The sequence below is a fragment of the Hypanus sabinus genome, chromosome 4 (assembly GCF_030144855.1).
Source record: "Hypanus sabinus isolate sHypSab1 chromosome 4, sHypSab1.hap1, whole genome shotgun sequence".
NCBI lineage: Eukaryota > Metazoa > Chordata > Chondrichthyes > Myliobatiformes > Dasyatidae > Hypanus > Hypanus sabinus.
In genome coordinates, this window is record NC_082709.1 from 127,151,283 (window position 1) to 127,174,423 (window position 23,141).

General features: G+C 40.0%; 1 protein-coding gene across 1 annotated transcript in view; it reads left to right on the forward strand.

Annotated features, from left to right (window-relative positions):
- LOC132393191 (cilia- and flagella-associated protein 47-like) overlaps positions 1-23,141 on the forward strand; it is a 595,459-nt gene that overhangs the window by 63,365 nt on the left and 508,953 nt on the right. The window contains exons 10-12 of the mRNA XM_059968130.1: positions 4,507-4,729; positions 8,638-8,784; positions 14,350-14,527. Of these exons, the coding sequence (XP_059824113.1) occupies positions 4,507-4,729; positions 8,638-8,784; positions 14,350-14,527 (548 nt within the window). The remainder of the gene's footprint in view (positions 1-4,506; positions 4,730-8,637; positions 8,785-14,349; positions 14,528-23,141) is intronic.

Below are 23,141 nucleotides of genomic sequence, written 5' to 3' on the forward strand. Positions count from 1 at the left end.
GGCCATCGCGGCTCTCCTAGTCCATGCCGAACTCTTAATCTCACCTAGTCCCACCTATCCGCACTCAGCCCATAACCCTCCACTCCTTTACTGTCCATATACCTATCCAATTTTACCTTAAATGACACAACTGAACTGGCCTCTACTACTTCTACAGGAAGCTCATTCCACACAGCTATCACTTTCTGAGTAAAGAAATACCCCCTTGTGTTTCCCTTAAACTTCTGCCCCCTAACTCTCAAATCATGTCCTCTCGTTTGAATCTCCCCTACTCTCAATGGAAACAGCCTATTCACGTCAACTCTATCTATCCCTCTCAAAATTTTAGATACCTCGATCAAATCCCCCCTCAACCTTCTACACTCCAACGAATAGAGACCTAACTTGTTCAACCTTTCTTTGTAACTTAAGTGCTGAAACCCAGGTAGCATCCTAGTAAATCGTCTCTGCACTCTCTCTAATTTATTGATATCTTTCCTATAATTCGGTGACCAGAATTGCACACAATATTCTAAATTTGGCCTTACCAATGCCTTGTACAATTTTAACATTACATTCCCATTTCTGTACTCAATGCTTTGATTTATAAAGGCCAGCGTTCCAAAAGCCTTTTTCATCACCCTATCTACATGAGACTCCACCTTCAGGGAACTATGCATTGTTATTCCTAGATCTCTCTGTTCCTCTGCATTCCTCAATGCCCTACCATTTACCCTGTATGCTCTATTTGGATTATTCCTGCCAAAATGTAGAACCTCACACTTCTCAGCATTAAACTCCATCTGCCAACATTCAGCCCATTCTTCTAACCGGCATAAATCTCCCTGCAAGCTTTGAAAACCCACCTCATTATCCACAACACCTCCTACCTTAGTATCATCGGCATACTTACTAATCCAATTTACCACCCCATCATCCAGATCATTTATGTATATTACAAACAACATTGGGCCCAAAACAGATCTCTGAGGCACCCCGCTAGTCACCGGCCTCCATCCCGATAAACAGTTATCACCACTACTCTCTGGCATCTCCCACCTAGCCACTGTTGAATCCATTTTATTACTCCAACATTAATACCTAACGACTGAACCTTCTTAACTAACCTTCCATGTGGAACTTTGTTAAAGGCTTTGCTGAAGTCCATATAGACTACATCCACTGCCTTACCCTCGTCAACATTCCTCGTAACTTCTTCAAAAAATTCAATAAGGTTTGTCAAACATGACCTTCCACGCACAAATCCATGCTGGCTACTCCTAATCAGATCCTGTCTATCCAGATAATTATTAATACTATCTCTAAGAATACTTTCCATTAATTTACCCACCATTGATGTCAAACTGACAGGTCTATAATTGCTAGGCTTACTTCTAGAACCCTTTTTAAACCAGCCCACTTTGCCCGAGGGCATTCACGTAGCAGAGCATCTCAATCCACAAATCTGTCTCCAAGAGACAATGGCCATGTCCCGTAGCTTTACATCGCCGGAGAAACGAGCCAGCCTGCACGTCTCTTTTCCCAACCCAACAAGTGATCTTGCTATTCTCATAAAGGAGGGGGCTATGGACGCAACACGCTTTTGACTACAAGTTCATCAGGCCTTGGTCAACGTGGAACATTCTGTAGACACTCCAATACAGAGAATCTATGGATTCTGTTAGCTTGTTTCTTCAGCAAATGTTCTGAGCAATCTGTCTCATTGCCTAATCTGACCAACAAACAACAAGACCTTCCTTGGCTGGTGATAAGAAAGGCCCTCCCAGTCAGAATCTTCCTCTAGACAATTCTTCACCCCCAAAGTCCTGGAGACCACTGCTGTGGGGAAGAGACAGTCACCCACCTCTTTGTCAATAAACTATGAATTTAGTAAGAGGTTGTGGAGAAGAGTGCAAAGCTCTGTGACCTGGTTCATCCATCCCCAGCAGCTGACAAATAGGCGGCTTTTTGATGTTTGGGTTGTTCCCAGGGACACACACTAAGACAGACATTACGTGCTTCTGTAAGGTAGTCAACTTGGTGAAAGATGCTTTCTGGTCTGTCTGATGGTTTTCCAACACAGTGAGATGACTATATGTGATTGCTGCAGATGAGCTTTAATGCCCACACTGTGCATGTGGAAAGAGCTGTGTAGCGAGTGAAACAACTTCTCAAAAATAACCTGAGGCAGAGGCACTCTTTCAGGTTTTTAATGAAAAGACTTTTGTGAAACTGCAGAGTTAGGTAAAATACAGAATCAAGTCAATACAGAATCCTTGTGCGCCTGTATATACTAATATTGTTTATCATTTACACCACAGTTGTTAACTAACTTAATACACATATGTAACATTCCATATCTATGTAGTGTAAGCAAGAGTAAACATGTAGAACAAAGATAAACTTAAACATAATTATGTTCTTTAAATATGTCTACTCAATGTTTACTAATACTACAAAAAACTTGAGGCTCACAGACACTGCTGTTTCAAGGGCAAATAAAGAGTGGATGGAGATGAATGTCTTTCCTCCATGTGCTTCAGATCAGAATAAGAATTATCAACCCAGGAAGTAGTATTTGTAGGAAAAACAGCTTGCCTACAGGAAGTAATGTCCATACAAAATGAACTGTGCTTCTGGCATAACCTAGGCTGCAGGAAATCAAAAACATAAGAGATTCTGAAGATGCTGGAAATCTTGAGCAATACACAAAAAATGTTGAGGAACTCAGTAAGTCAGGCAGCATCCTTAGAAAGGAATAAACATCAACATTTCAGTTCTTGGCTGGAAACAGTGTCTATTTATTTGCCTCCTTAGATGCCACCTAACTTACTGAATTCCTCCAGCATTTTATGTGTGTTTCCCAAGGCTGCAGCACTGACTTTTGGTGTAGTCCAGAGGTCGGCAACCTTTACCACTGAAAGAGCCATATTGACCAGTTTCCCACAGAAAAGAAAACACTGGGAACCACAAAACCCGTTTGACATTTAAAATGAAATAACACTGCATACAACATTTTTTTTGCCTTTATGCTATGTATAAACAAACTATAATGTGTTGCATTTATGAAATCGATGAACTCATGCAGAGAAAACGAAACTACATTTCTGCATGCAACAAAAACATTTTGAACTCCGAAAAAAAGACATTGGGTTGAAGGTTACTCCATGGTTAGCCTACCTTGGATCAAAAAATTAAAAGAAATCGCGCACTGGCGTGTGTCAGGCATTGGCAGTGGTGACGTATATTAATAGCGATAAAAAACACGTTGTAACGGTGTGCTACACGCAGCGCTAAAATAACGACACGGAGTTGGTAAACTGCCGTCAAAGATAACTTTATTCGAACTAAACAGCCTTGCTTTTAAGCCTCCCTCAACCCGCCCCCCCCCCCCCCCCGTGGGCGCGGATGCTCCAAAAGACACGTACTCACAAACCCCCGTAGGTTATCTCCCTTAGCCGGAACGCTGGCTAATTGTGAGCCAGTTCGGATGTGCCAGGAAATGGGTTGCCACAACGTTTTATTTAGATTATACAAGATCACCATAATCTTCAAATTTAGAATTACATTTCAAAAACTAATAAACTAACATAAAATACATTTTAATTAAATATTCATCATTTATTTTCCAAAGCCACAGGGAGCCGCAGCAAAAGATGAAAGAGTCGCATGCGGCTCCAGAGCCGCGGGTTGCCGACCCCTGTGTAGTCAATGACAAGGTTGTGTGGGGAAGAACCATAGTTCAGGTTTCTTCTGCTTCTGCACATGGGGAGACTGAGTTGGGTGGGGAATCTTCTCGAACAATGAAAGGGGTGTATCACCCCAGGGGGGTCACATGAGTGGCAATAGTGCTGAATGTTTTAGTTTTTAAAGGAAGTTTACACTGCTGAATGTTACAACCATGAATTTAAAAATCTTTTCACTGGTTCTTCCTTTGTATCTTTTTTATTATGAATAAAGTTTACTTTTAAAATTTAATTAAAGGACCATTAGCTTCCCTGCCAAGAGCCTGAAGAAATTGTTATGGTTAATTACAGTCTGGATTTCAAAGGGTGCTTTAAAACTCAGTGTTCAGCTTCCAAGTTGGAAATGCAAAGTACCTAATACATATTTAATATGTTTGCCCTGAGTACTAATACTGGAGCTATTACAGTTTGGTAGGAATCATATTTTGGCCATCCCTTTTCCAAGTTGGTGAAAGTGGATTCATTTTAATGGATTGTCTTATTTTATGATGCTCTGCATTAAAAAATCTGGGACATTGTCTCAGACCTAAGCAAGATTTAAGCTCAGGAAGAGAAACCCACTTCAGGGGTAATCCCTCTTCCTCCCTTCCGAATATTTGTAACAATGAGATAAAATCCCTTATTAGTAATCTGTTTAATATCTATACAGGATCCAATGGAAACTTCAGGCACTGGCTGCTCTTTCTTTCATCACAGTTACAAATAAAACCTGTAGGAAGAACTGCTGGAATCCAATTTTTATTTTTGTTTGAGTAAGTTAACTCTTGTGATTCACCTTTAGGCATAACTCCTGCTGTAACCAAAGAAACTGGACTATTGGCCGAGAAGATAACTGATGAAATCAACATGAGTAAGGATTTATCTCCTGTTATGTTGCCCACTGGGCATCAAGGCATTTCTTATAGTAAGATTAAAAGTAAAAATTTTGAAAACAAAACAGCCTTATCTATTTCTGATGGAAGCATTAAAAGGAATGGACATCATCGTAAATCTGAAAAATACATGTGAGTATTTATATTAAGTCTCTATTTTACACAGCATGCCTATCAAATTCAGGATTTTCCAATGAACTTCACAACCATTTTATTACATTTGAGGTATAGTCCTTACCAGTAACAATAAAAATATTACCAGATAACCTCTTTAATATATTAATTAAGAGATAATCTATTTTGTGTTGGCTGAAAGCAAAATATTGGACAGAAAATAGGGTGAACATCATTGTTCTTTCTTAACTAATGTTTTGGAAATTCTTACAGCTAACTGGTGCAGCAGCCCTTAATGCTATACAGTAGTCCATACCTTGAGAATGGAAGTTGGACACACAACCTTGTGACTAAATTGTGAGAGTGCCTCCATTCCTTGCTCTGAGCCTCATGCTGGAAATGGTGTTGTTTAATTGTGCGTTGTGGTCCAACACACTTCTTGGAGCAGCTTGTAACTTAGTCTTGTTTAATTCTCCACCAAGTTAGATATCCGGTCCTTCAAAGAATCCACTTTATTTTCCCTTCTTGGTAATGTTTCAGTTTGTCTCTGTTTCTGGTGTCTTTTCCCATCCCTCCGGTGTCCTTATCCATCTCTGTTTTCTATTTTCTTTCCTTCGCTCTGTTTTACTACGTTGTTCATTCACTCCGGAGAATGTAAAACCATCTCATTCCATGCTCATGTGCTGGCCTAGATATTTGTGCTTTGTTTTTGGACTATAAGTTGAACCTACAACCTATGTTCCTTCTAAGCTGTGCGCGTGCACACACGTTTTTCAATCAGCGCACAAAGGAAATTAATGTATGCACAAAAGAAATTAATGTGCGCATAAAAGGTTAGTTTCCTAAAATAATGTAGTAATTAATAATTATACTTATTGAAAATAATCTTTTAGCTAAATGTTTCTGTTAACTAGTTAGTTGGTTTTTCCAAATACCACAATGCACGTCACTAATTTACGTCACCATACCTTTCCTGTTCTGGTTTGTACAGCTACATCATAGCGGCAGCCATGTTTGGCGGGCAGTATTCAGATGATGTACAAGAATGGTCAGCTTTTAATTTCTCTGCAATTGCAGATTGTGACTTCACATTCGGCGATGAACAAGTTAATACCTTATGTCTATGATATCATGATTTTCTAGCTGAAAATACTGTAATAATTAGACAGTTTAATATAACATATAACCATATAACAATTACAGCACGGAAACAGGCCATCTTGGCCTGTCTAGTCTGTGCCGATGCTTACACTCACCTAGACCCACTGGCCCACACTCAGCTCCATTCCTTTCCTGTCCATATACCTATCCAATTTTACTTTAAATGACAATACTGAACCTGTCTCTACCAATTCTACTGGAAGCTCATTCCACACAGCTACCACTCTCTGAGTAAAGAAATTCCCTCTCGTGTTACCCTTAGACTTTTGCCCCCTAACTCTCAAATCATGTCCTCTTGTTTGAATCTCCCCTACTCTCAATGGAAAAAGCCTATCCACGTCAACTCGATCTATCCCCCTCATTATTTTAAATACCTCTATCAGGTCCCCCCTCAACATTCTCAACAAGAATAGAGACCTAACTTGTTCAACCTTTCCCTGTAACTTAGGTGCTGAAACCCAGGTAACATTCTAGTAAATCTTCTCTGTACTCTCTCTATTTTGTTGATATTTTTCCTATAATTTGGTGACCAGAACTGTCTACAATACTCCAAATTCGGCCTTACCAATGCCTTGTACAATTTTAACATTACATCCCAACTCCTATACTCAATGCTCTGATTTATAAAGGCCAGTATACCAAAAACTTTCTTCACCACCCTATCCACATGAGATTCCACCTTCAGGGAACTATGCACCATTATTCCTAGATCACTCTGTTCTACTGCATTCTTCAATGCCCTACCATTTATGATGTATGTCCTATTTGGATTATTCCTACCAAAGTGTAGCACCTCACACTTATCAGCATTAAACTCCATCTGCCATCGTTCAGCCCACTTTTCTAACTGGCCTAAATCTCTCTGCAAGCTTTGAAAACCTACTTCACTATCCACAATGCCACCTACTTAGTATCATCTGCATACTTACTAATCCAATTTACCACCCCATCATCCAGATCATTAATGTATATGACAAACAACATTGGAACCAATACAGATCCCTGAGGCACACCACTGATCACCGGCCTCCAACCTGACAAACAGTTATCCACCACTACTCACTGGCATCTCCCATCTAGCCACTGTTGAATCCATTTTACTACTTCAATATTAATACCTAACGATTGAATCTTCCTAACTAACCTTCCGTGTGGAACCTTGTCAAAGGCCTTACTGAAGTCCATAATGATTTCAAATTTTTTGTACAAGAAAAAATTAAATCCAAACTGATTTCAAACTTTGCTCAAATGGTGGCATTTGTACTTCAAAATAAACAGTTTTGTGACCTTGCATAGTTGTTGGACATTGGGAGAACATTTCTTGCGTCTAGTGTGGACTGTGAGCGAGGTTTTAGTCTAATGAATCAACTCAAAAACAAGCTGAGCAACTGTTTAGGTGAATGTCATTTGGATATGTTAATGAGAATAAAAAGCTATCAATTGGATGGAAGTTCTATTGGTCTAGATAGTGTTTACAAAGAATGGGTAAATGCCAAAGACAGGAGAGAGAAAAAATAACTGAATGCCTTAAATATGTATGTTATTTTGTTGTTATTCTGTGCAGTTTTATGTCAAATAGTTTGTAAACCTACATAAACTGTGACATGTGTGCATTCAGTGTGCATATACTTTTGTCACAGGAAAAAAATTTGCACAAACTAAGATTTTTGCGCACACTGACTACTAAAAATTAGAGGGAACATTGCCTACAACATTGAAGGAAGAGAGTACTATCAACTGTAAGGAACCTGAGGGAGAAGGGACAGGTGAATAAGATTATGCTCAGTTGAGAGGAGGAAGGCAGCAGAAAAAGTAGATGAAAAAGAAAGGGAAAGGAAGATTTTGAAAAGAATGAAGGGAATGGGGAAGAAATCTATGGGTAAAAAGTGAAGGAAGAATTGAGCAATAAATAAAAAAATTAAAAGGAAGAATAGAAACCAGTTAGGAAGAAAAGAAGTACAAAGTGGGAGTGAAAGAAGGGAATGGTTGATGGCTCGGAGGTTCAACAGACTCAGGTCGCTTTCGGTGTGTGCTGTGTCTGCGAGGCTGAGTTGGGCGGCGCCTTGGAAGTCCATAGCAGGAGTACTCCCTTCTGCCGCCAGCGTGGGATGGCGAGTCTGTCGGGACCCTGGGAGCTTGTGGAAACTGTGGTGATTTCTTTTGAACTTATAGTCCTTTAACATCTTGGACTATTTTTACTGTGCACATAGTCTGTTTTTTTAATCAATTATGCTATTGTTTGCACTGTTGTGACTATATGTTGTAATTATGTGGTTTTGTGTGCAGGTCTTGTAGCTTTAGTTTTTGGTCCTGTTTTTGTCTGGTGGATTTGGAGCTCCTTTCCTGGGAACGCGCTAGATGGTAGCGCGATATTAATATGCAGCAGCCTCCCCGGACTCTGGATTGGGGATTGCCAAACATTACATGGATTTTCTGGTGTAGTCTGTTTTGTCATATGCTTTTGCGATATCATTCTGGGGGAACGTTGTCTCATTTTTTAACTGCATTGCATTTGTGGTTTCTAAATGACAATAAACTGAATCTGAATCTGAATGATGTGGGCGGAGAGAGAAATAGGTTGGAAGAAAGTGAAAAGGGGAAAAAACGTTGGATAGGTCTTTCAAATGTTGAATATTAAGTTCTTATTTTTCAACTGTTTGTCACGATTAACATCTTGATCAGAGTGTAGTATTGTAATTACTCAACACTTGGCAATATTTCTGATATGTAGCACAACATTTTTATGACATGTTACTTTGTGGTAGCTCCTCAGAAATGAAACACCACACCTGGGTGGATCCTGAATACACTCATAATGAAGAGGAGGTAGCAGCAAAAAAAGCACAGAAGAAGTACTTTGAGCAATACATTCAAGGTCTAAGAATACGTAGGTTCCAAAAGCAGGATCGCAGGTAAACAGTGAACATAAAATGGCTATCTTTCTAATTACTTGTTTAATCCTTAGAAGGGATATATTGTATTCATAGGTTACCTCTTGTACCAGTGTTTGCTTAAATTGGAATAATTTCAGCAGCTTTTGTGTTGAACTAAACAAAGGAAATTATATTAACAGAATCAAATGAAGCATGTAAAATTAATTGATGCTATGTTCAATAAGCAATATTTTATCTTTCTGTGATGCAATAAATATAATATTTAACTACTAGTTTTCAAATTTAAAATCGTGACTTGATAAAGCACTCTGCAGATAATTTTCTTGTGTGGCAATATATAAATTACCGCTTGAGTGTTCAGTCTATCTTACATACATATCTTACATATCTTATCATACAGTCAGAATTACCTTGTGTGAGTGATTTACCAAAATGCTTAAGAATGGAATTGCAAAGAATTTGCACGTGGTATTTGCTTATCTTGACTATAAATGAAGGTTACCTGCTACCAGCCAGCAGATTAGCATTTACACATCCTGTCTGCTTATTTTCTCCTTTACTTTCCCTAATTTATCTAATAGAAAAGTGGAATTCTCATTTTTTTCATTTGCATGTTATTGCAGCTATATAAATATTTTTCTCCCTCTTAGCATGCATTAAACTTGTGCTACCTGTGATAATGCTTAATACTGAAAATATTACAAATTTGGCTGAAAATACGTGAAAAGTAGTGAATGCTATTTAGCATATAACGATTCACTAAGATTGACTCGGAGGTCAGGGTCTTCACTAAATCTGCAACTGAAATATCATTAAAATGTTAACCATTACAAAGTGAGTCAGCATTGAAAGAACTTTCCTTGTATCATGCAAGAAGAGGCTGCTGTGGAGGTGAAAATAAAGGATATATAAAGGAGAGAGAACGTATTATTCTGCATTCTTTCTGGACACTACGCATCTGACAAACTGGGCTGATTGACTCTTGCACTGCAAGTGGACCTGAGCAACTGTCAGCACTGAACTGATCAATATGTCAAATGATCTCTGCATGTTTGTTACCAGCGAATGTTAAAAAGTCAAAAAATAGCAAATGGAGCTCTATTTAATGATTTATCATAATGCTAGTCATTTAACAGTGAAGTTGGGCATGCTGTGTACTTAGCCTTGATAGAGTAGTGCAGGATCTTTAACTGACATCTCAAAACTGTGCACAATGGACTCTAGGAACTTCTGTGAGTTACCAATGAAGGTCACAAATTTCCTTGAAAAGCTCTGATTTATACTGGTACTAGAGGAAATGTGCACTGTACAAGTTATATTGCCATTGGGTGTGTAGACTGACAGGTAAATGTGAAGGTGAAATGTGCTCAAAAGAGGTAGAGCTAATTTATTGATAGCCATTAATCAACCCAGAATTGATTGATAATCTGAGTTAACAATATTATGGTTTTTGTATGGTGTTGGTGCATTGAAAGCAAAACAAAGAAATACTTGCATTATTATAGTGCTTTTCAAGATCTTAATCCCTGAAAGCTTGAAGATCCTCAGAGGATCTATATCTATCTTGGATGAACACATTGATGTAATCATGAAGAAAGCATGCCAGCAGTTTTACTTCATTAGGATTTTGAGGACATTTGCTGTGACACCAAAGATTCTAACAAACTTTAACGGAAGTGCTTTAGAAAGCATTCTGACTGTTTGGTATGGAGTGTCCAAATTAGAGGATCACAAGAGGCTGTAGAGGGTCATAGACTTAGCTAGTTCCATCATGGGCGAAACACTCTGCACGATCAAGGACATCTTCAAAAGGACGTCCCTCAAGAAGGCCGCATCCATTATTGAAGCCCTTCACCATATGGGACAAGCCCTCTATGTTTCTACCATCAGGGAGGAGATACAAGAGCTTAAGACCCACACTCAATATTTTAGGAGCAGCTTCTTCCCTTCTGCCATCATATTTCTGAATGGTTCTTGAGCCAATGAATACTGCTGTTTATCTTTTGTACTGTTTATTGTTGTAGCTTATTGTAATTTTTTGTCTTGTGGTGTACCAACCTCATTGTTCACAAAGCCTGTACTAACCATTTCTACCTCCTGCCCAAGATCCACAAACGTAACTGCCCCAGAGCGCCAATTATTTCTACCTGCTCCCAACCTACTGAACTCATTTCCCTGCATCTCCACTCCAGCCTTATTTCCTTTGTTCAGCCCCTTTTGACCTGCACACCAGTGACACATAACATGCTATCCACCATTTTCACTATTTTCAGTTCCATGGCCCAACCACCTCATTTTCACCATGGGCATGCAGTTCCTGTACACTTCCATCCCTAGTCAGGAAGGCCTCAGAGCTCTCCATTTCTCACTGGAAAACAGTTCCTCTCCGCCATCATGCAGAACTGGTACTCACCATCAACAACTTCTCTTTCAGTTTCTCCTACATTCCCCAGAGTAAAGGTGCAGCCATGGACATTCACATATTCTACAGTTATGCCTGCCTTTTCATTGGCTACGCAAAGCATCTGTGTTTCAAATGTCCACTGGCAATGCTCTCTAACTCTTTCTCCACTACATTGTCAACTGCATTGGTGCCATTTCCTCACTCATGTGGAGCTTGTCAATTTAAGCAACTCTGCTACCCATTTACACCCTGTCCTCACTTGGTCTACGTTCTGACACCTCTCTCTCCTCCACGTTAGGAGGCAGATTATCCACTTCTACAAACCCACTGACTTCCACAGTTACCTTAATTACACCTCTTCTCATCCTGTCATATGAGAATGCTCTTCCCTTCTCTCAATTCCTTTGCCTCTGCTGCATCTATTACCATGATGAGGTTTTCCATTCTAGTACATCTGGGATGTCCTTGGTTCTCAGAAAACGGTGTTTTCCCGCACTGCCTTTGATGCTGCCCCTACTCACATCTCTTCTATTTTCTGCACTTTTGTCCTCACGTCATCTGCCCTTAAATTGATTGAAAAGGTCAGGGTGCTGGGGCCTGAGGTGAGGGACAGATTGGTTCAGACTGCTACTCCATACTCTGCTGAACTATGGGATTTTCTTTGCGGATTTAAGTTCAGAACACTATTTGCTTGTTGTTACTGTTTGCACGATGTGTTTTTTTTCTCTGCACATTGGGTGTTTGATGGTCTTTATTTATGGCTTCTTTTTTTCCGGGCATGATGTGTTTCTTTTCCCTCTGTACATTGGGTGTTCGACGGTCTTCTTAAAATTTGGATTCTTTTGGTTTTCTTTGTTTCGTGGTTGCCTGTCAAGAGACAAATCTCAAGGTTGTATAATGTATACATATTTTGATAATAAATGTACTTTGAACTTTTGAACTTAAATATAATAGAGATAGAGTTCCCCTTGTCCTCACCTCCTATCCTATGAGCCTCCATGTCTCACATGTAGTATCTGGCATATGCACGTCTGTTTCTGAATCCCAGTGTCTATAGGCTGGAGGCCGAAGAAAAGGCTGCTCCTACTCACATCTCTCAGGGTTAGAGAGCCATGTAAGTGTGTGGGTGAGTGGAAGTAATGGAGCTTATTTAGTTGTTGTTGTTTCGTTGCTTGTTGTATTCTGATTTATTGTGTTTTGTGTTGTCTGCCAATTATTTTGGACATGCTGTGTTGGCTCCAGAATGTGTAGAGACATTTGCAGGCTGCTCACAGCACAACTTTAGGTGTGTTGGTTGTTAATGTAAATAATGCATTTCACTATGTTTTGATGTACGTGATACATAAACTTAAAACTTGATTTTTTCCACAGTTTCCACCATCTCCAGTGCAATCCCAGTAAATCTTCCCCACCCCTCCTCTCTCCACATTCTGCAGGGATCGCTCTGCGCAGTTTGCTTGTCCTTCCCCACTGATCACCCTCCAGGCATTTATCCCTGCAACTCTGCTAAGTGCTACTTGTTCTTTACATACCTTACCACTGTTCAGGGCACAAAACAATCCTTCCAGGTGAGCCAGCCCTTCATTTGTAAATCCATCGGGATTATTATTGCATCTGATGCTCACTGGTGTGGTCTCCTCTACTTCAGTGAGATCTAACGCAGATAGGAGGATTGCCTCATTGAACACCTTCATTCCATTTACCATAACAGCCAGGATCTTCCAGTGGCAAACCATTTTAATTTGATTTCCACATCAAGATATCTGTCCACGACCTCCTCAACTACCAAGCTAAGGCGAGATGCAGATTAGAGGAACAGCACTTCTTATTCCTTCTTGGTAGCCTCCAACCTGATGGTATGAACATTTATTCTATAGCTTCTGATAACCACTTTCCTCTACCTCTCCTTTTTCTTCCCTTTTTCCACCAGGCCTACACACATTCTCTTTACTTTGTTCCATGCTGTCAATCTGCTCATCACCCACACATTCTTCTCTTTGATTCTTTTTCTAACTTTCTTCCCTTCACTCCATGGTACTCTCCTATCAGATTCCATCTTCTTCAGCCTTTTGTCACTTCCATCTCTCACTTTCCCAACTTCTTACACCATTTCACTCCCTCCCCACTACCTGCTTACCTTCTCTCTCTCACCTGGATTCACCTGTCACCCACCAGCCTTCACTCAACTCCCTCCCTCAACCCTTTTTTTTACAAGCTATCTCACATCTTTCTTAGCAGTTCTGAAGAAGGGTCTTGACTTGAAGCAACAACTGTCCTCTTGTATCTGTAGGTTGTGATTATCTGAGTGAACTCCTCCAGGATTTTGTGTGTTACTCCAGATTTCCAACATCTGCAGTGTTTCTTGACTCATTTGTACATTTTTAAAATGTGCCATTTATGGCATTGGTAGGTGCATCATGAATATTTTCTAGAGTAAAACTAGATGATGGCCTTTTCTGCTTTGTTTTATGTTACTCAGTATTTAATGAGCATATACTTGTGGGTGCTTCTGACTTGAGTTGCACCAGGATCCAGGTGGAAAACTATCTTTCTGAGATTCCCCTGCATTTATACTGGGGCATTGTTTCTCAGATCTGGTGTCAGTTTTTAAAGTGAAAGGGGAAGGTAATTACCATAAAATTATTTTAGTTTGGTTTAATGTTTTAAATTATTTTATGTGTCTTTAGCTATTTTTCATGAATTATTTAAAGAATTATTTTCTTTATTTTTAAAAGATTTTAAAGTTATATAGCTAGTAGTATTTAAGAACCCTCATAACTTTCACAACTGGCAAAACTGGAGACAAGGCCTTGTCAGTGGCCAATACTCTCAAGAGTGTTTTGAAATTGGGGCTTCTTTGCTGTGTCATTGATATCCAAGCTACAACAGTGGAGTCAGAAAAGGCAGGCCAGCCAGAGAACAGATCAGAGAACAGTGGGATATCTTTCTGAGTTTCTTCCACAAAAAATGTCTGAGAAGATTACTTCGTGAATTTTGTGGTATAGCAGGACAAAGAGATGTAAAAATAAAGTTCAATTACTGACTTTCTTAAAATAACTCAAGTATCTTTTGAGGTCAGCCCTGCAAAAGATGTAATCCACATTTGACACTAATTGTGATGTGCTATTATTATATTTTCCATGCCGTTATTAAAAAATATATTCATTGTATTTCTTTAGAGAATTTGAAGAGTTTAATAATGCAGTGGATATTGGCATGAGACCAGCAGAAGGACTGTCTTCTCCAAAACTTTCAGTCAAAGACATAAGTTATGATAAACCGGTGTTGAGTAAATGTTTTATGGTACAACCTATCGGAACACTCAAGCAGGAAGAGTTTGAAGTACCATCAAATCCTGTAAGTTGGTTACTTTTAAATTCTGCCAAATTAAGGTCAAATATGAGGCAGTTAGATATAGAGTATCTATAGCTAGATATAAATATACAGTATGTCTGAAGAAAAAACAGGTTTATTCTTTTCCATTCTGCTGTATGCTGCCTAATAGGCTGAATTTTTATTTTTAGGTATTCAGTATCCAAAGTATTTTGTCAAAAAAGTACAGTGGCATGAAAAAGTTTGGGCACCCCTGGTAAAACATTTCTGTTACTGTGAATAGCTAACCAAGTAAAAGATGACCTGATTTCCAAAAGGCATAAAGTTAAAGATGACAAATTTCTTTAATATTTTAAGTAAGATTACCTTTTTATTTCCATTTTTTTACAGTTTCAAAATAACAAAAAAGGAAAATGGCCCAACGCAAAGGTTTGGGCACCCTGCATGGTCACACCCCCTTTGGCCAATATCACAACTTGAAAATGCTTTCTGTAGCCAGCTAAAAGTCTTTCAGTTCTTGTTTGGGGGATTTTCACCCATTCTTCCTTGCAAAAGGCTTCTAGTTCTGTGAGATTCTTGGGCTGTCTTGCATGCACTGCTCTTTTGAGGTCTATCCACAGATTTTCAATGATGTTTAGGTCGGGGGATTGTGAGGGCCACGGCAAAACCTTCAGCTTGCCCCTCTTGAGGTAGTCCATTGTGGATTTTGACGTGTGTTTAGGATCATTATCCTGTTGTAGAAGCCATCCTCTTTTCACCTTCAGCTTTTTCACGGATGGTTTGATGTTTGCTTCCAGAATTTGCTGGTATTTAATTGAATTCATTCTTCTCTCTGTTACATACCCCGTGGGTATCTTGTGACTATCTTATGACTATGATGTAATTGAGTATCTGGTGAGCATGATGTAATGGTCTTGTGATGGTGGGGTGATGTAATTTCTCGCCAGTGTGTCACATGATGACATGTTCCAACAAGTATAAAACGGGAAAGCCTGCTGTGACACAGGAGTTTTTGTGTTGAGTCGTCGTTTAATTCGTCAGTTACTCCGTTTTGCTCCGTATTTGTCTCATGATGCAGTTTCATTTTAAAGTAGAGTTTTACTTTCTACAGTAAGGTACAGAGTCATTGTGCCGGCAGTTTTATTTTATATATCTTTGATTTAATTTTAAAGTCTAAGTATTGGAGAGTGAAGATTTTACTGAAGTACGGGAACCCAAAGGATTGAGTAAAGTCGGTGTCGTCGGCGGTTTACTACAGGAGCGACCTTATTGATTCTTTATTCAGGAAATGGTGATCTGCATCTGAGATAACCCCTACCTGTAAGAGTAGAAAGGGTTGTGTAGTGTTCATTTGCCAAGGAAAAGGTCAGTTCCTTTAAGCCATTTTTATTTCTTTAATCGTGAATCCTTCGGACAAGGCATATTTCGGCTGGGATTAGCAGTAACGTCACGTTGTCGAGGAATTTGTTACTTCAGGAAAGTCTCTCCTAATTGACTGTATAAATCACTTTAAGACTGTGCTGGCATTTACCACTTTAAGAACTGTTCCAGAGTTGCCGTATAGCAGTTAACCTCTGGTTAAGTTAGTAGCTTAAATACTTTTCGCTATTGTTGAGCGGAGTTTAATAAATGCTCATTTGTTTATAAAACCCGACTTAATTCTATATTCATTGTTGCCGGAGACGTATTGTAACACCTCTACCAGTGAAATGTTTCCCGTGCCACTGGCTGCAACGCAAGCCCAAAGCATGATTGATCCACCCCTGTGTTTAACAGTTGGAGAGGTGTTCTTTTCATGAAATTCTGCACTCTTTTTTCTCCAAACATACCTTTGCTTATTGTGGCCAAAATGTTCTATTTTAACTTCATCAGTCCACAGGACTTGTTTCCAAAATGCATCAGGCTTGTTTAGATGTTCCTTTGCAAACTTCTGACGCTGAATTTTTTGGTGAGGATTCAGGAAAAGTTTTCTTCTGATGACTCTTCCTTGAAGGACATATTTGTGCAGGTGTCACTGCACAGTAGAACAGTGCACCACCCCTCCAGAGTCTGCTAAATCTTCCTGGTCTTCTGCAGTCATATGGGGATTTTGATTTGCCTTTCTAGCAATCCTACGAGCAGTTCTCTCGGAAAGTTTTGTTGGTCTTCCAGACCTCAACTTGTCTTCCACTGTTCCTGTTAACTGCCATTTCTTAATTACATTACGAACTGAGGAAACAGCTACCTGAAATCGCTTTGCTATCTTCTTATACCCTTCATCCTGCTTTGTGGGCATCATTTATTTTAATTTTCAGAGTGCTAGGCAGCTACTTAGAGGAGCCCATGGCTGCTGATTGTTGGGACAAGGTTTGAGGAGTCAGGGTCTTTATAAAGCTTTGAAATTTGCATCACCTGGCTTTTCCTAACGATGACTGTGAACAAGCCATAGCCCTAACAAGCTAACTAAGGCCTGAGACCTTGGTAAAAGTTATCTGAGAGCTCAAATCTCTTGGGGTGCCCAAACCTTTGCATGGTTAAGGTGCTCCTTTCCTTTTTCACTCTAAAATTGTACAAAACAAAAATAACGCACTAATCTTGCTTAAAATGTTGAAAAGAATGTTTCATCTTTAACTTTATGACTTTTGGAGGTCAGTTCATCTTCTACTCACTTAACTATTCACAGTAACAGAAATTTTGACCAAGGGTGCCCAAACTTTTGCATGCCACTGTATCATTACTTACTACTAGGATAACACAATCCTGTTTTTTTTCCATCTATTTATTTATTATTCCCTTTTTTTCCTTCAGGGATTGATCTGTAGTAGTGAAGTTGCTCATTCTTCAAAGGTGTGGTATATTCTGAGCAAGGGTGAGAAAAGAGATGTTGGTACTGTTGGTGAAGCAGAGATGAATCTTGTCTTGCTGCAGTCGCTTATGTTCTTATAGCTTATAGTTAAAGAATCAAAATCAGTGCTTGCTGCACATCATTTAGGATTGGATGACAAAAATCTAGCGACAATCTCTCAGACAGAGAGCTAAAGGAAACAAAGGGAAAATCATCAGAAGTTGAAAATCAGGAATGTGAATGTCCTTGTAAACTCGGTCCCCCATCAAGTAGTCCTTCCAGCTCTCTGCTTTATTCTGAATGAAATACCCAACCAGTTCTCCTCCATCAGGTAGAACTGGTCCTCACTCTTAACAATTTCTCCTTTGGCTCCTTTCACTTTCTGCAAACTCAAGGGGTAGCCATGGGCACCCGCATTGGCTCCAGCTATGCCTGCCTTTTTGTTGGCTACCTGGAACAGTCCATGTTCCAAGCCCTTCCCAGTAATTCTCCCCAACTCATTGTGTGCTACATTGACAACTATAGCAGTGCTGCTTTGTGCACCCATGCTCAGCTTGTCAATTTCATCTACTTTGCCTCTAGCTTCCACCCTGTCCTTAAATTCACGGTCCATTTCTGTCACCTCTCTCCCTTTTCTTAATCTCTCTGTCTCCATCTTTAGAGGCAAGCTGTTGACCAACATCTTTTATAAACCTATGTGTAATAAATAGATCTATTTCTTTTAGGTTAATGACTCCGCTTAGCACTAAGTATGGACTGATAACTTACCTTTGCACATTGATCTATTGTCCACTCTCTCCCACTGCAATGTAAATACACCAGTTAAAGCCATCTCCCGCGTGCGTGGTTTTATTTAACTGATATGTAGTTGCACTGACACAACAAATTGATGATGAGTATGAACCTGAATGTCAGAGAGTATCACTAACTGCACCGATAGTTACAGGATAATTATGGGATGAAACATCGAGAGGAAAGAGTTAAACAGTACAGACCAGATACTGACAAAGGGACACATGAGTAACTGCATAGTACACACTGAAAGATGCACAACAAGCAAAGTTAAAGTAAAAATAATGTGACGATGACTTCTGTTGAGAAATTTGATGAATTTGATTGTGCTAATGAAGACTGGAAGTTGTATATTGAGAGGGTTGAACTGTAGTGTAAAGTACTGATGTGGATGATAAAAAGAAAACTGCTACACTTCTTAGCTTAATGGTGTTGAGACATACAGGCTCTTATGCGTTCTAGTAACTCCTGAAAAACCAGAAAGCAAGATGTTTGATGAAATTGTTGTAATTTTATAATATCAATTGAGCTCTAAAAGGCTGGTAATAGCTGAGAGATTTAGACTTCTCAAAAGCAACCAGTCAAAGGATGAGAGCATTTCTGAATACATTGTAGAACTGTGCAAACTTTCCCAGTACTGTGACTTTAGAGATGGACTTTCTGAAGCATTAAGGGACAGACTTGTATATGGTATGAATTATTGAAGCACTGAATAGAGGCTACTGTCAGAAAGAGACTTTCCCTTAGAATGGGCATTGACCATTATATTATTGTTAGAGACTGCAGCAAAGGATGCTGCAGAACTACTGAATAAAAGGTTAGAATCTGAAATGCACAAAATATCCCTGAATGGTACAAAAAGCCAACAATATTATTGATATGGTAAATCCTCCCATGATGCAAATGACTGTTGGTTCAAAGAAAAAGCTTGCATAAAGTGTCACAGATAAGGTCACATAGAGAGAGTGTGCAAGGCAGACAAAAAGCACAACCAAAGAACAAAACCACACCGAGTGAAAAGTTTCAAACACAAAACTAGGCAAATGCATAAAGTGACTGAATGTAAAACAGAGTCATACAACAAAGTCTGACAAAGGTGAGCTGTCATGCCTAGAACTGCATAGTATTCTGAAGTAGATTGCAAAATCTCCTGGGTCACAATAGATGTGTCTGGTGTAAAACTGAACATTAAGTTGGATACTGGGTCAGTTTTGTCTATAATTTTAAAGGTTGACTACAACAGTATTTTCTAAGCTAACATTAGAAAAGACCTCATTGATGCTAAAGATCTACACTGGTGAAAAAGTGTCTCCCAAAGGCAAACTAAAAGTGAATGTGATGTATGGAAGGCAAGCACAGCAATTAGAGCTTTGTGTTGAAAAGTGGAGAGCCAACACTTTTTGGATGTGAATGGTTGGGAAAAATCCAACTAGACTGGCACACAATCAAGGCTCTCAATGTGTCATCAACAGGCAACTGCAGCCCAAATGGTAGCACTAATCAGAGACTGTCACAGCTAATGAGAAGGTTTTTGAGAAGGGTGTTGGTAAACTCAAAGGCAAGAGGTCAGAATTGAAAAGGATGAAGCAGCAACACTAAGATTCCATAAAGCACTACGTTTAAAGTGGATGCTGAACGTCAGAGCTTGGAGACATCTGGAATTCTCTCCAAAGCTGAGTGGAGCAATGGGCCATACCTATTGTCCCAGTGATCAAGAAAGGGAAGGACGGAGCCTTTTGCATATATGGGGATTTCAAAGTGAGCATCAACCCAGTGCTGTGTACTGTGAAATGTAAGTTTTTCAAGAATGAAAACTCATATTGTGGACATGTCATTGACAAGCATGGCTTACATAAGTCACAAGAGAAGATTGAAGCAGTGCTACAGGCACTCAAACTGGAAAATGTGACATAACTCAGGTCTTACTTGGGCCTTGTTAACTACTACCACCAGTTTCTCTCGAACATTACTACATTGCTGCACCGACTGAATGCACTGTTGCAAACAGGGCCAAATAGGGAATGGTCAGAAAGATGTGAAAGAGTATTCAAGGAAACAAAGGGACTAATAGCATCTGATGAACTGTTCACCCAACATATCTCTGCCCATCAGATTGGCGTGTGATGTGTCCCCTTATAGCATTGGTGCTATTTTGTCATACACTATGCAAGATAGATCTGAATGTCCAATTGCATTTGCTTCAAGATCACTGATGAGCCCAGAATGCAACTATGCATAGATCGACTGAGAGGTGCCTAGTTTAGTATGGGGAATCAAGAAGTTCCACCACTACCTCTACAGACAAAAGTTTACGCTAGTGACAGATCACCAGCCCCTTCTGTCCATTTTCAATCCCAGGAAGGGAATTCCAGTGATGTCTGTTACCTGGTTACAACTTGGCACTGTTGCTAGGAACCCACTCATCTGACTTAGAGTTCAAGGGTACCAAATAATGCAGCAACACTGACCCAGCAGAAGTGGTCCACACCGCACTGGTGGACCAGTTGTTGGCAACAAATTCTGAAATACAAAGAGAAACGAGGACTGCCCCAACATTGTCAAAAGTTTATGACATCACCATGCAAGGTGGCCAGCTCATGGTAACCCCATGTTTCCAGAGTTCTCAGTGAGAACAAGACTAACTGTCGATATGTCAGAAAATATTGATGTGTGGAGCTCGTGTTGTGGTTCCTTCCAAACTGTGCACCAGAGTGTTAAAGAATCTGCATACAGGACAGCTGGGTACTGTCAAGATGATGTGTCTCACCTGGAGTTCTGTGTGGTGGCCAAGAATAGATAAACAGGTTGAAGACTTGACCAAAAGCTGTTCCTTCATGCCAATAAGTTCAAAATACACCCTCACAGGCACCTCTGCACCAATAGGAATGGCTGTCAGCACCCATGACAAAGAGTACATATTGACTTTGCTGGGCCATTCATGGACTCCATATTTCTGATTGCTGTGGATGTTCATTCAAAGTGACCAGTGGTTATACCAATGAAGTCAACCATGTCAGCATGGACTGTTGCAGCTTTGAGGACTACCTTTGCCAGAAACAACTTACCAAAACAAATTGTCAGTGACAATGGACCACAATGCACATCAGATGAACTCCTACTGTTCATGAAGAAGAATGCCATCAGACATTTCAAGTCAGCTCCTCAACACCCAGCAACAAATAGGTTAGCTGAAAGGTTTATCCAAACCTTCAAGAAGTCTATTAAAGTGATAGGCAAGGAGGACATTTCTCTACTGCACAAGATGGACAAGTTCCTTTTTGTTTATCGGAACTCTGTTCACATAATGACAAATCAAACACCTACAATGCATTCATAATCTGGTTGATAATGTGGTTAATTTTGGATCAGTAAATTTGCAGATGACACCAAGATTGGGAGTGTAGTAGACAGTGAGGAAGGCTACCATGGCTTGCAGAGTGATTTACAGCAGCTGGAAAATGGCAGATGGAATTTAAAGCAGACAAGTGCAAGGTTTTGCACTTTGGTAGGAAGGACCAACCAGGGTAGGTCTTACACAGTGAATAGTACGGTACTGAGGACCAAGGGATCTGGAAATACAGGTACATAATTCGTTGAAAGCAGCGTCACAACTTGATAGGATAATAAAAAATGGCACATTGGCCTTCATAAATCAATGTATGGAGTACAGAAGATGGGATGTTATTTTAAAGTTGTATAAGATGTTGGTGAGGCTTAATTTAGAGTATTGTGCGCTGTTTTGGTACCGACCTACAGGAAGGATGTAAACAAGATTGCAAGAATACAGAGAAAATTTGCAAGGGTGTTGCTTGGTCTGGAGGACTGAGTTATAAGGGAAGATTGAATAGGTTAGGACTGTATTCTATAGAACGTAGAAGATTGAGAGGACATTTGATAGAAAATTATGAGGGTTATTGATAGGGTAAATGCAAGCAGGTTTTTTTCCACTGAGGTCAGGTATGGCTACAACCAGAGGCCATGGGTTAAGGGTAAAAGTTGAGATGTTTAAGTGAAGCATGAAGCCCTCTTCTCTCAGAGGGTCATGAGAGTGTGGAGCAAGCTGCCTGCACAAGTGGTGCAATCAAGCTTGGTTTCAATGTTTAAGAGAAGTTTGGATAGGTATATGGATAGTAGGGATATGTAGGTCTGTGGTCCGGGTGCCAGGCTAAGGGAGTAGGCAGTTTAAATTGTTTCAGTGAGGACTAGATGGGACAAAAGCCTTGTATCTTTGCTGTATATCTCTATGACTCTACTTCCCCTTCTCCACTCTCCATTTTCCACAGGGATCCCTCCGCTATGATTCCATTGTCCATTCGTCCCTCCCCACTAATCTGTCTCCAGCACTTATTCCTGCAAGTGGCTTAAGTGCTACACCTGCAGATACACCTCCTCCCTCACCTCCATTCAGGGCCCCAAATAGTCCTTCCAGGTGAGGCAACATTTCACCTACGAATCTATTGAGTCATCTGTAGCATCCAGTGCTCCCAATGTGGCATCCTCTACATTGGTGAGACTGGATGTAAATTGGAGGGAACTGCTTTGTCGAATACCTTTGCTGCATCCAGTAAAAGTGGAATTTCCCAGTGGCAAACCATTTTAATTCCTTTCCCCATTCCACTTCTAACATGTCGATCCATGGCCACCTCCTTTGCCATGAAGAGGCCACTCTCAGGGTGGAGGAACAACACCTCATATTCCATGTAGATAACATTTAACCTGATGAAATGAACATTGAAATCCTTGTCCAGTATTTTTTTCTTTTCCCCTCCCCCTTCCCTCTTCATTCCCCACTCTGGTCTCTTACCTCTTCTCCTCCCCTGCTTGTCACCCTTCTCTAGTCCCCCCCCCTTCCCCCTTCTCCTAGGGTCCACTCTCCTCTGCAATCAGCTTCATTCTTTACCTTTCCCACCCATCTAGCTTCACCGATCAGGTTGTCCTCCATCCCCACCCTGCACCTTATTTTTCTGGCATCTTCACTCATCCTTCCCAGTCCTGATGAAGGGTCTTGGCCTAAAATGTTGA